General features: G+C 40.3%; 1 protein-coding gene across 3 annotated transcripts in view; it reads right to left on the bottom strand.

Moving 5' to 3' along the window:
* Positions 1-14,555, bottom strand: part of Rnf17 (ring finger protein 17) — a 138,211-nt gene that overhangs the window by 48,851 nt on the left and 74,805 nt on the right. For all 3 annotated transcript variants that reach the window (XM_039093305.2, XM_039093306.2, NM_001191685.1), the window contains exons 12-17: positions 12,576-12,734; positions 10,588-10,777; positions 9,478-9,646; positions 7,189-7,379; positions 5,052-5,193; positions 1,482-1,635 (exon numbers count right to left, since the gene is read on the bottom strand). In XM_039093305.2, coding sequence (XP_038949233.1) covers positions 1,482-1,635; positions 5,052-5,193; positions 7,189-7,379; positions 9,478-9,646; positions 10,588-10,777; positions 12,576-12,734 — 1,005 coding nt within the window. The remainder of the gene's footprint in view (positions 1-1,481; positions 1,636-5,051; positions 5,194-7,188; positions 7,380-9,477; positions 9,647-10,587; positions 10,778-12,575; positions 12,735-14,555) is intronic.

Raw genomic sequence — 14,555 nt, 5'->3', positions numbered from 1 at the left:
GTAGTAGCTCACTGTTTGAGAGGCTCCAGCTCCCAAGTGTTGGGATAATAGTCTATGTAGTACCATGCACAGTTCTAATTTTATTACTTTGTAAATTAAATCTAATTGTTTGACTTAAGGAGAATGTAGAAAATACACATGCGAATAGTCAAGAAATTCAGCACCGTGGCTGGCACATGGCTACTTTTCTTACTTGGTTTCTGATGGGACTTTCAACTCACGGTGAAATGGAAGGGCAAGTGGGTGTATGCTAAAGAGGCAGTGAGAGGCAGCCTTGCTTTGAAACCACCCACTCCCTTGGTAATTAATCCAGAGCAAAGTTCACTCTTCCAAGAAAAACTGCTCTCACGAACCCAAAATCTCCCATTAGGCTCTACCTTCCAATACTGTTGCACTGAGGATCAAGTCTTAGCATAAGTTTTCTGAGGTAAAACCAAACCAAACCAAACAAAAACCCAGACCATAATACACTGGGCAAAACTGCCTATGGTGTGTCTAACTTCCAAAACCCAATGGCTTCATATCTTGTTATTTCATAGCCATAGGTCAAGAGCAACCACACATGATTTGTTGCCAATACCTCCTTTTCAGAACTCTCTAACCTCCAACCCTTATTTGTTTATATGTATTATTTTTGTGGCTTTGGAAATTGAAGCAAAGGTCTGACACATACTCGGCCAATGCTCTGCTGTTTAGCTACATCCACAGATTGGTTTGAGATGGCGTTGTGTAAGCCACTCAGACCCTGGACCTTCTGCCCCAGCTTCCCTAGCAGCTGGGACTACAGGCAGACCACGCACTGCCTTTCCTTTAAGTTTCAGATCATGTCATTGCAGTAATTTTGTTGTTTCTGAGATAGATACACACACACACACACACACACACACACACACACACACACACACACACACACATCCAAACAGTTTGGACTAGCCTTGACTTTGTGATGTAGCTGAGGATGACTTTGAAATGATTCTCCTGCTTCTGCTTCCTCAGTGCTGGCATTACAGGTGTAATGCTGCAATCCCATCATGCCTGGCTCTAATTCTATTACTTTTTAACTGAACTCAATTACTTGAGTAGAGTGTAGAAAATGTTCAGTAAGACAGGAAAAATTAAATAATAAAGCAATTCCCGAGGAAAGAGGGATGTGGTAATTCAGAAAGGAAACTAAGAGATTTGCATTGTAACAAACAAGCTAATAAAAAACAGCAAGAAACAGATGAGGGCAGAGGCAGCCAACGTTCAGAATGGGCTTTGCTGCTCTCACCCTCTATTGGTTTTCTCGCCAGTGTCCCAGTGTCAACCATTTCTAATCAAGAAAATCAAATTCAAGTAGCCGGACCTTCTAAAGTTACCATGCCTTCTAAAGACAAATGACAGGGCACTTGGTAAGGGCAGGTAACACCTCCATGATTTACTTCCTAACGGTTCAGATGGTGATGCACATTTCCCTGTGGAAATAACATGCACGTTCCTACCGATCACTTTTGCACGATACCAAATTCCATCTTCAAATTTAGCTACACAGGCTTGATTCTGAAGAGGACAAAGGATTTCCAGATTTTCTCCATCTTCACCTTTATAGAATTCCTCAATTGTTTTTAAAAGAGATAAAAAGTCCAGGTTCTCCATCTGAGGAAGAAAGGGACATGACACTGTAGCTTAATAGAAAATGGAAGTTCGAATGTTGAATTTATTATAAATACTGCTCAGAAATTCATAAACATTAAAAAGCTGATACTAGATATAGATTAATTGGGTGTTATATAGGTTTATTTTGGACCTATTTCATTCAGAATCAGTATAAAATTAGTATGTGTAGATTTACACAAAACTAAAATCCCATTCAACGGGTAACTTACTGTACATTCATCTAGAGTATGTCTGTGTACACATATACTCTAAACTTTAGTGTTTAGAAAACATAGTCATTCTATATATAAAGTGTAAAGATTTATTCTTACTTTATGTGCATGGGTATGTGCTTGTATGTATGTCTGTCACCATGTGCAGGCATGATACCTATGGGGACAGAAGAGGGCATTAGACTCTCCTGGAATTAGTGTTCCAGATGGTTGTGGGCCACTATGGAGGTAGGTGCTGGAAAAGAAACCCAGGTCCTCTGGAAAGCAGCCAATGCTCTTAGCAACTGAGCCACCCCTCCAGCCCACTGAATGCACAATTTCATGACCACCATTCTCCCAACAGCTCTCATTTTGCTTCAGTAAATGTTTCAAAGTAATATTTAGTTTTCGCTAACTCATCGGAATGATTATGCAAGCCAAGATTATATTATTTTTCTGCTTCTATCTCTAGAATTCATAAGCTAACTGTAAGTTAGCACAGCCATCTTTTCAAAATAACCTTTTCAGAGTCGGAATTGGACAGATGGCTCAGTGGTTAAGAGTGCATTTGCTCTTGTAGAGGCCCCACGTTCTGTCCCAGCAATCATGTCAAGTGGCTCACAATCACCTCAACTTCCAGCCCCAGAAGGATCTATAGTCTCTGGCCTCCCCCATCACTTGTACTTACAAAATTAAAATAATAAAAAATGAATCTTAAAAAAATAAACCCTCTTCTGGACCAGTGAGATGGCTTGGTAGGCAGAGGTGCTGTCTGACAAGCCTGAAACCTTGCTGTCAACCTGAGTTTTCTGGAATCCACACGGTTGTGGGAGAGCACCAATTTTGGCAAGTTGTCCTCTGATATACACATGTGCACGATTACAGAACAAACCAAAACATCAAAGCCTCTTTTTCCACAGAATTTTCCACCTTCTGGGTTCATGTGGCCGCATCCTTATACCAACCCTGTGGAGCTGGACAGCTTGCAGAGGTCAGGTCTCAGGTTTTATCATGTGGCTTCCTGGACCCGTCTCGGGCTGTCTGCTGTGGTGAGCGAGCCATCTTGCCAGCACTCCTGTACTACTACTATTCCTCCTCTGAGCAGCGTGTACTTGCTGTACTTCCTGCAAAGTCACTACAGCCACAGGGTTGGTTATCCTGCAGCCAGCCCTGTTTTGCTAACCTTTTGCTGGTGATTTTGTGTGACTCACAATTCTCTAACACACTGGAAGATACAATACTGAAGAGAGAGACACTACCAGAACGCTAACATTAATGCATAATTGTGACTGTGACTCTGATGTCTCCTATCGAACAGCAGTATCTTTTCTTGTGCTCACTAATTAGTCTGATAGCTTTGATGTTACACATATCTACTTCCTTATCATTTACCTAGCAGTTTTAAAATAAATTGGTAATTCCCTCAAGCTAAAATGCAACAGGGTTGGTGTGCACCTGTAATCCCAGCACTCAGGAAGCAGAGGCAGGCAGATCTCTATGAGTTTGAGGCCAGCCTGGTCCATGTACTGAGTTCCAGGACAGCCAAGGACAAATAGCAAGATCTTGCCTCAAAGAAACAGAATTTCTTAACATTAAAGACTGGCATTTGGAGAACTAATCAAATGTCCTTTATTAGGGTAGAGGGAAGTAAAGGAACTTCAGAAACAATACGTTCAGATCATACCAAATAGCCTAAAGTTTAATAAATGAAACCTATTTTATTTAAGAATACAGTAAATTCACAAATCCCCTTTTCTTTGAAACAGGGTTGTCTTATAGTCCTGACCAACAACTCCAAGGAGGTTTCCTATGCATAGTACTGGGATTTTTGTTAAGACAGTTTATAGCTCTTAGAGGAATATTTTCATTCCAAGTGGCATAAATTCATTCAAATTATATATATCCCTGTACATATAAAATAACAAAAATATGTTTTCCTATGGTTTTTCCAAACAACCTTTCAATTGATAATATACCTACGACATCATCCCTATACCTAGTGTTCAGAGGACATTGTGTAAGAGGAATCAGAAATATTGTAAGAGACAGAGGACTTGGGTACCGGCCCTGACATAGTGCCTTCTAGTATATGAGGGGCAAGCTGCACTCATAAAATCTCACACATATAACACCACCAAGTGGACTTGGCAGGCTGTATTTTTGTGTGTAACAACAATTAAATAAGAAGAGGTCATGAATTTCAGAAGGCACGGGAGACCGAGGGATGAGTAGGAGTGGGAAGAGAGAGGAATGGAAATGGTATAAATATAATAATTATGAAGTTCTCAAAAAATATAATTAAAAATGTTAAAATGGTAAATGAACATTATGCATATCTACCAAAACATAAAGGCACTGGGAGAAAAAGAAATGCATGTCCTGTTTATTACAAAGTTATGAGCTTTCGTTAATCACTCAGGCAACCAGAAAGGATGGTGCTGTATTGGAGGTGACAGGCTCTGAAGCAACATGGCCCAGTGCAAGCCCGGATGTATGCACTCAGAGCCATTGGTTATCGAAAAGATGCTTTATCCATGTGGTCAGACTCCACCTAACAGAGGCAGTAGCATCTTTATCACAGCATTTGCGTGTGTCTAAGTGTTTTGCCTGCATGCATGCTTGTGTACCACTTGCATGTGTAATACCACGGAAGGCCAGAAGAGGGCATTAGATCCCATGGAAATGAAATTACAGGCAGCAGTGAGTCAACATGTGGGACCACCCAGTACTCTTAAACTCTGAGTTGTTCTTCAGCCCCAACCACAGTAGTTCTGTGACATTAGTGATCACTTCGCAGAGAGAATGTGGTTTATATATGAGCTAATTCATATAACACAGTGAGAGGCCAATGACAAGCCTGCTGTTATACTAGATCTCTAAACTACTTTATCAACCACACATTCAGTCTCAGTCTCAGAAGGCTTACTCCACTTTGAAGTTAGTAATAATGGTTCTTAGATACTAGCTTTGCTAATCTCTTGTCTACGAGGAAGCAAGAGACACTCGTACACAAGGACATACTTATCCTTTCTACCATTACTGACTAACTGGTAGAAGATTTTTATTTTGCCGTAAGTCTTGTGAACTTCCTTTTATAGCTACAGCTTCTAAGAAATTTAAATATACAGAAGACTTGACTAAGCTTTATTCATTATGCTACACATTTCCACATGAAACAATCTTTTAAAGAAAGTACACACTTACCAACTGAAGATAGAAGTCAGTAGGGCTGTTGATATGGCAAACCATGACTGAAACTTCTGTCATCTCTTCAGGCAAAGCGGGTGGGCGATAGCATAAAGCTGTATTGTTTTCACCGTGACTTCTCAGTGATTGTGACCTAAACCTAATTAAAAGCATAATAAGCTAACTCATTCTTATGAAGGTTTTAAGCTTGTGCAACACTGACTTATTTACCAAAGTATGCCATCTTCAATGTTTCTCTAACTTACAACTTGGTATGGTTTCTACCTAGGAGGCCAGGACGAATAGGAGCCCTGTAATAAACCCTCCAGTTTGTACCAGAGCACTCTGGAGCTGAAACTGGTCAGAGGTATGTATGTCATGGTTGCTGTGGACCATGGTAGTGCTGAGGGGAGACCAGTTGAATCTTTGTGGCCCTTTCTACTCTCAATGCTCTACCTTTACTTTTCTAAAGGAAACCGACGTGGGCCATTTCTGGAGTCACATAAGACTAGCTAGGACCTTCTGCTGTCTCCATAGCTACTTAAGTCACCTTAGGATCACTTAGTGATATGAACTCATTCCAAAGGCTACATAATGTAAGTCAGAAACAGCTAAATTACAATTCCTGGAACTGTAATAGCTTTTTATGAAACCTACAGGACTTCAAATATGTTTAGTAATTATACACATTTTCAAATTACCCTAATGTGTGTAGCATATGTGTGAAAATTAAGGTGCTCATGGCACATGAGTGGAGGTCACAGTTTAACCTCAGGTACAGGTCTTAGCTTTCCACCTTGTTTCACATAAGATTTCCTTTCCTCTTCCCTGTATGTCAGGCTAGCTGGCCTGTGGAGCTTCTCTAGGTTCTACTGCTTTTGCCTCCCACCCCACCCTAGGAGCAGTGAGGTTAGATGCTTGTGTTGTGAGGTTATTTTATTCTGGGTCTGGGCATCAGAATTCAGTCCCTTGAGTATGGGTGTGGCAAGCACTTTATCCACTGACCCATTTCCCTCAGTCTTCTATTTAAAGTTGCCATGACTTTTTATTTCTAAAAGCAAACTAAATTTAATTTTCATATACAACTATACTTAGATAACATGACAACAATGTTTTGAAACCACCAAGGACATGATAAAGCTCATTTATGATAATTTTTAGATTTTATGTGTATGAATGTTTTGTCTATATCCATGTGTATACAACACAATGCATGTCTGGTGTCCTCAGGCACCAGAAGAAAAGAGTCAGGTACCCTGGAATGTAGTTACAGATGGTTTTGAGCCACCATGTGGGTGCTGGCAACTGAACCAGGGTCTTCTATAAAAACAGCACACGTTCCTAACCACTGAGCAATCTCTCTAGCACAAGCCTATAATTTTTATCATCACCATTCACAACAAAGTGTCATATAGACAAGCCTGGCTTTGAACCTGCTATCCAGCCAAGGATGACCTTGTATTTCTAATCTTCCTGCCTTTCCCCCTGAGTACAAGGATTACGGGAATGTGCATGCCTGGTTCCAACCGTGCTAGGGGTTGAATCCAGGCTTTACACATGCCAGGCAGGCACTCTACAAGTGAGCTACATCCCCAGGCCAGATTCCATTATTTTTACAACTCTTCTTCTCACTGGGCAGTGGTGGCACACATCTTTTTTTTTTTTTTGGTTCTTTTTTTCGGAGCTGGGGACCGAACCCAGGGCCTTGCGCTTCCTAGGCAAGCGCTCTACCACTAAGCTAAATCCCCAACCCCGGTGGCACACATCTTTAACCCCAGAATTTGGGAGCAGAGTCAGGTAGATCTCTACATTTGGGGTCACTCTGGTCTATTGAGTGAGTTCCAGGACAACCAGGGCTACACAAAGAGAAACCCTGTCTCAAATACAAAATAAAAACAACAAAACCTCCAAATTCTCTTTTCCTATTTATAGCTATAGTCTTTCAAAAGAGATTTACTTTTACTCTGTATTTCTAAATATTTTTCCTGCATGTAAATATCCGTGCCACACGTGTGTCTGTTGTCTGAGGAGAATAGAGGGTGGCACTGGAAACCAAACTTGTGTTCTACAAGAACAACCAGTGCTCTAACTCCTGAGCCATCCTCCAGCCTGTAGAACTTCAATCTTGAATATTTAAGTTTAACAAGTTACTTACCTTGCTAGTTCCATAAAAACCAATGCATCTCTGAGAGACACAGGCATATCACTGCTGATTTTATTTGTTGGCGGTTTCTGCAGATCTACAATAAGGATATCATCTTCTTCTCCAAAAACTTTCATTAACACAGCCTTCTTATTTACCATTTTCAAAAATTCCACTTTTGCCTCCTTTTCCCAGCCCTCACTCTATGGGAAAAATAAAGTTTTAAAGTGGTTAGTACTTATAATTAGCTTTAATGTTAGTGTGTGTATATCAGCTGGCCTGCAACTTAAAGGCACTGAACCAGTCCTATGCATTTAGGAATGAGCTGAGGCCATAAACCAAGAGCAGTCTGTATATGTTCAATGTAGGCATGCTACAATATATGGATGCAACCTTAAGATACCTGTAAGCTTGTCACTCTAGAAGAGCATGAAAATTGAAATGGCTCAGTGGTGTGGATGGAACGCTTGCTGCTCTTACAATTGGGGTAAGATTCTTAGCACCCAGATGGTGGGTCATAACCATTTGTAACTCTAGTTCCAGGGGGCTCTGGCACCTTCACAGACATCAGGTACATGCTTACTGACATGGAGGCAAAACATTCATACATATTATATAAGGTAAGGACATCTAAAAATTATATATATATGTATATATGTGTGTGTATATGTATGTATATATGTGTGTGTATCTATGTTTTCCAAGACAGTTCTATTCACTGTAGAACAGTCCTGGCTGTCCTGGAACTCGATTTGTAGACTAGGCTGGCCTTGAATTCATAGCAATCTACTTGCCTTTGCCTCCCAAGTGCTAGGATTAAAGATGTACATTACCACACCTGGCTAAAAACGAGTATTAATGAAAATTATAATGACTTAAAAGTATGTTGCATATGACTTTTCCACTTAAATTACAGAATTTCAAAAGGCAATTCTGAATGTATACTTTAAGACTACAATACTGTCCCAGTACAACAGAAACTAAATAATGGACACAAAAGAGATAGAATTTGGTGCTGGGGATGTAGCTCAGTTCGCAGTATAATGCGGACCACATTAACCAGGAGTGCTCATGTCTCCATCCTGATTAGTGTCGTCTACGTGACACACCCTAGTCTTCAGTTCAGGTTACCTGAACAGGTCGGTCTGAGAGCATGCGTATAAATATTGTCTTGGTTTTTAATTACTGCAGGAGGACCAAATGCTGTGGTCAGCACTGCTGCCAGGCGGGTGGTCCTGGGCTGCTCAGGAGAGTTGGCGAACCCTGAGCCTGTGAGGGAACCAGCTAGCAAAGAGCATCAGCACCGTCCGTCCGGCTCCGGCCTCAGGCTCTCCCTGGCCTGAGTGAGTTCTCTAGTCAGAGGTAATGCTGACTGAAGAGCAAGCAGGCCTACATTCAGGTTCTGGCCTGGAGCTCCTCCCTGAATTCCCTCAATGACAACTGAGAACTGGAAGTACAAGACAAAGAAACCCTTTTGGCCAGTGTTTTACTACAGCAACAGAGATCAATCAAACTAGGACAAACTCTATAACCCTAGTTTCAGAAGGTAGAGGCAGAAGTCATACTGGCTAATTGGGGTCAGTGTAGGCCACATGAAATTCTATTTCAAACAAAACAAACAAACAAACAAACAAACAAACCCCAAAAAAACCAAAACCCAAAACCAAAACAGTTGTCTGATGTGTTGCTCGACACTGAACTCGGGTTCTCGGCAAGTGCTTTAACCACTGGGCCATCGTCCAGCCTCGCTTACTTAAAGAGTCCGTTCGTCTGTTCTGCCCACCATCTGTCCCTATCTACAGTGCAGCAGAAGAGAGCTGCTAAGTGCTGTGAATGGTGACAAACAAAAGCACCCGCTCCTGCTTTCACAGACCTCCTAACACAGCAATCTCACCTAGACTGCATATATGATTCTAGTCCCCTAGCACTTCTTGGTGAAAAGATTCATAATTCTAAAACATGAGCCATGAATAAAATACAGAGAAGGGGGATATATAGAAATAGATGCCACCCCATTTTCTAACTGATTACTTTCTACAAAATTGACTCTAAAATGTGGTATTTTGCTTGAATATTTATTATGTTCATATGAACTTTCTTGAACTCAAATGTTCATTACAAACATTTTCACTTACAGAAGCTGAGGCTTATGGCACCTTTTATTGGCACTAATAGTTTATAAACAGAATGTGTTTGTCAAGATTAACTGGTTCTGTTAATCAGACAAACTCAGCGACTTCACTGGCAACACAACTGACACTCCAAGGCCTTCGGGGGAGAATGGCTCTCTATCTCACTTACTGAATTGTATGGAACGATGTCTTTCAAGGAGCACAGGTGTGCTAAATGTGGGATGTCTTTCAACAGTTCTTCACTATATGGTTCCGACTTCCTTACAAGCAGACAGAAGTCACTTAGTGTAATATGCTGCTCACCAACATGCTCTGGTCCCACATGTGTGTCACCAACTCTAGGAAAAAGTAATATTGAGAACAATGCTTTACTGGGTGTGAGCATGCATGCTTTTAATCTCAGAGCAAGGAGGCAGAGGGGCAGAGGGGCAGAGGGGCAGAGGGAGATGTTGATGGATCTGTGCTGGTCTGAAGCCAACCTGGTCTATATAGTCAGTTTCAGGTCAGCCAGGGCTGCATAGAAAGACCTCATGTCAAGAAAGATAAAAAACTAATATTTCTATCTTTGAATTCCTTTTATTATTTACAAGGTATATATGTTTACGGATAACTACCTTGTTAAATCTTGTAGAAATATAGATTTTAAATTTAATACTTTTTATTAATAATTTTATTAATCCATAAGCAGACAGTCTTACTACATAGAAGTAAACCTTGGCTGACTTTATTTAAACTTTCACAAACTCACTTAGTTTGAACTTAACAAGGATAATGCATATACTCAGAAAGCTGTGATCATTAATAAAGTAACCATGTGACAGACAATAATGGCTCTCAATACAAAATCGTTTCAGCTTCTTTTTCCAAAACTTGAAACAGAGTTTTGGATACCTATAGAGAGTCAGACAGCATGACACTTAAGCATCCTTTAATAAATTTATATCAGCAAGATTAAAAAATTTACCCAATAACTAATAGCTAAATATTAGTAGTACCTTATTTAAAACCGTCAGCTACATTTGCCCCTGCTCTGAAACAACGTAAGATGTGCAATCTAGAGCACAGCAAAACCTCTTTTCCAAGTTTATCTTCTAGTAATACTGATAAAGGACAACATTTAACTTAATTTGTAAGGCAAATATACAACAGTAGAGCAGAGGCCTTAGAAGGGAAGGATGGTAGCTCTTCAACTATTAGTCACCTCCTTCCTTCCTTTAATCCTCTTTCCCATAAATGTTTCTAAGCAGGCCAAGAACACAACAGTCACAAAGATTCATACCCCGTGATGATCAGGACTTCAGAATTTCCAAAATCTACCATGAATATCTGTATTAGTGAAATTTCACAGACTGAGAATTTGGTTGGACTACATGGTTTTCTAACATTTTTGGTTTTTGTTGGAATTATTTCAGTGATAATTCCTCGACACCACATTCTATTCTTAATACTGTTGACAAATATTCTTGCACCTACATAATGAGAGAGACAAATCATTAGCATTTATGAATAAAGAATCCAGTAAAGCTCTAGCTTAAAATATGTATCTTAGTTTTCCAACTAAGAAATTGTATTTCATTGATATACTAATTATACAGTACTGTCAAGTGCTGCGAAAATAAAAGGCAATATATTGTGGCAGTTTCTTTACTTCAAAAACTTAAAAGCTAATTGAGAGGCTAAAAACATAAAGTATAAGCTGTTACTCAGTGAGGAGCTTTGCTTCACAAACCACATTAGCACAGGCAAATGAGATTGTCTTGCCATCACGAAATAAAGGATGGTCTTTCACAGATCACTAGATCACTGTTAACTTACACGATGCATCCATTCTCTTGGTAAATATGAGTTAGAATTAAGATACAATGAGTAGTAGTATATAAAAATTCCAAAATTAATTAACAGTGCAATTTAGAAAAAGAGAGGATAAACTAAGGACTTAGTTCAAATTAATGCCCATGAAAAAAGATTAAGAAGCCTGAATATGAACATATCCTATGAGCTGTCAATGTTCTTAGCCTTTTGTACTCAAACACACTTGTTCTCCACAATAATACTATAGACTTGTTTTTGTTGTTAGTGGTTTTTTTTTTTTTTCCTGGAGCTGAGGCCAAACCCAGGGCCTTGCGCTTGCTAGTGTAATGCTCTATCACTGAGTTAAATCCCTAACCCCTGTTGTTAGTGTTTTGAGACAAGGTCTCACTATATAGTTCTGGCTGTCCTGGAACTATGTAGACCAGGCTGGCCTCCAACTCTCACAGAGATCTGTCTGCCTCTACCTCCTCAGTCCTGGGATGTAAAGTACATGCCACTACACCTGACATGGAGCTGGTTCTTTTGCTGTAGGAAATTGAGATATGTGGCTCAGAAAATGGTATGTCAAATGTGTCATTTTGGCATACTAAGCAAAATGAACTGCCAGGCCCAAGACCTTTCTAATCCTCCCTGGGATTTTCCCTTGAGCAAAACTGAGGTCAACCTCCCCAAAGCTCCTTATCTAAGAGAACTTCCAAAAGAACAGGACTCTCTTAAACTCCCTAACAATTGTCAGAAAACCAGAAAAAAATTAATCATCAGAAAAAAAGACAGTAAGAAAGTCACCACACAGCTGAAACATGTGCTTCATCTGTTCTGAGGTCAGAGATTACCTGAAGGCTGTCACTGCATAAGACACACTTTGTTTGCAATAATTTACTACTGGCTCTAGCTTCCTTCTCTTCTACCCTGGTTCTTTCTTCTCTACAGCACGGTTAGGCTTCAACCATCTAGCCTTTTCTTTGCATTTCATACTTTCTATAGCTCCTATGTATACTAATATACTAATATATTTCTTCTTCTCTCTTGTAAAGCCTGTCATGTTATAGAACACTGGCTGTGGTCTGGATGATGGGCAGGAAAGGGTTAATGTCTTGCCTGTGTCAACAGAACAAAGAGAGGCTGCAAGTCTAGCTCAAACCACAGTGAGTCAGAGAACTGCAGTAAGCTAGAACCTGTCCTCTCAACATACTTCATTCTGAAGAGGGTGCTTTGGGCTTTGTTATTTGAAAAGTAATTTACTCCATAATGGAGTTGTTATACTCCAAACATGTATTAACATTGATTTTAATAGTTAGCTAACCTGCCTAAATAATTTATGTTAAAGAATTCCAAAATGTTCGCATGAATATTATACAAAGAAAAAAATCTTTTAGCAAGTCTATACAGCTTGGCCAATGGTCAAATATTACAGTTCTTAAACAACGGCTCTGCGCGGTCCAGAGGAAGCCTCACCCAGCTCCAGAGTGTCGGAGGGATCGAGGTGCAAGCTCTTACTGCACACCTGCTTCATCTTCTTCTCCAACATGGCTGCATCTTTTATTTGTGAATATTTTCGCACATAGAAGTGGCAAGGATGTGTGACATGACTTACAAAAACTAGCTCTGGACAACCTGGGCAAGAATTCATATTTAAAGCACATTATTAAAACATGACATAGAAAAAACCATAAAAGGTAAGCAATTATAATTTCTAAAAAAAAAAAACAAACCCCAAACCTCAAAACACCAAAACCAAAACAAACAAAAACCCAGTAACAAAAACAAACCAGTCATGCTAAAATGAGTTTCTAAACTCATTAAGCCTCAGGAAGAGTTAACCACCCTTAAAGGCCCACAAAACAAATGGATGGCCTTTGTATGAGTGAGTGTTGCCAAGGTGACACCCTGGCTGTTATGCAAGCACCTTAGGCAAATGTTCTACCACTGAACCACACTGCCTCCTTTATGAACTCTTTAGCAACAAGAACTGAAAATACTTTGTCTAATTTGAGAAATATTTTCTATAGTTGGAACTCAAGTTCATGAGAGGTTTCAAAATCACAGAACATGTTATATAACACAGGAAATCTAGGAAGGGATCCATTATGTCTAATACAGTAATGCAGCAATTCTAGTAAGAGAAAGGAAAAAAAACCAGTAATCCAAACAACTAGAAAAAGAACCATGAATAACTGCACACCTTCCTCAAAAATGACCTTATGTGCAAATGCACCTGTGGTGGTTTGAATGAGAATACCCCCATATGCTTATATATTTGAATGCTTGGTCCCAAGTTGGTAGAACTATTTGGGAAGAATTAGGAGGTGTGGCTTTGTTGAAGGGGCTATGTCAGTAGGGGTGGGTTTTGAGGTTTCAAAGGTCCATGCCATCCCTATTATGCTCTCTCTGTTTCATAGTTATGTTTCCAGTTACCAGCTACTGTTCCAGTGCCAGGCCTGCCTGTGCCATGCTCTCTACCATGATAGTCATGGATTCCAATGCTTTGAAACTATTAAGTCCCAAATAAACTCTTCTGTAAGTGGTATTGGCCAGGGGGTCTTATAACAGACACCGTAATATTTTTTTTTTTTTTTTTATTAACTTGAGTATTTCTTATATACATTTCGAGTGTTATTCCCTTTCCCGGTTTCCGGGCAAACATCCCCCTCCCCCCTCCCCTTCCTTATGGGTGTTCCCCTCCCAACCCTCCCCCCATTGCCGCCCTCCCCCCATAGACTAGTTCACTGGGGGTTCAGTCTTAGCAGGACCCAGGGCTTCCCCTTCCACTGGTGCTCTTACTAGGATATTCATTGCTACCTATGGGGTCAGAGTCCAGGGTCAGTCCATGTATAGTCTTTAGGTAGTGGCTTAGTCCCTGGAAGCTCTGGTTGCTTGGCATTGTTGTACTTTTGGGGTCTCGAGCCCCTTCAAGCTCTTCCAGTTCTTTCTCTGATTCCTTCAATAGGGGACCTATTCTCAGTTCAGTGGTTTGCTGCTGGCATTCGCCTCTATATTTGCTGTATTCTGGCTGTGTCTCTCAGGAGCGATCTACATCCGGCTCCTGTCGGTCTGCACTTCTTTGCTTCATCCATCTTGTCTAATTGGGTGGCTGTATATGTATGGGCCACCTGTGAGGCAGGCTCTGAATGGGTGTTCCTTCAGTCTCTGTTTTAATCTTTGCCTCTCCCTTCCCTGCCAAGGGTATTCTTTTTCCTCATTTAAAGAAGGAGTGAAGCATTCACATTTTGATCATCCGTCTTGAGTTTCGTTTGTTCTAGGGATCTAGGGTAATTCAAGCATTTGGGCTAATAGCCACTTATCAATGAGTGCATACCATGTATGTCTTTCTGTGATTGGGTTAGCTCACTCAGGATGATATTTTCCAGTTCCAACCATTTGCCTACGAATTTCATAAACTCGTTGTTTTTGATAGCTGAGTAATATTCCATTGTG

This window comes from Rattus norvegicus, chromosome 15 (assembly GCF_036323735.1).
Source record: "Rattus norvegicus strain BN/NHsdMcwi chromosome 15, GRCr8, whole genome shotgun sequence".
In the NCBI taxonomy this organism is placed as follows: Eukaryota; Metazoa; Chordata; class Mammalia; order Rodentia; family Muridae; genus Rattus; species Rattus norvegicus.
Note: the sequence above shows the minus strand (reverse complement) of the source record. Positions and strands in the feature narration are given on the sequence as shown.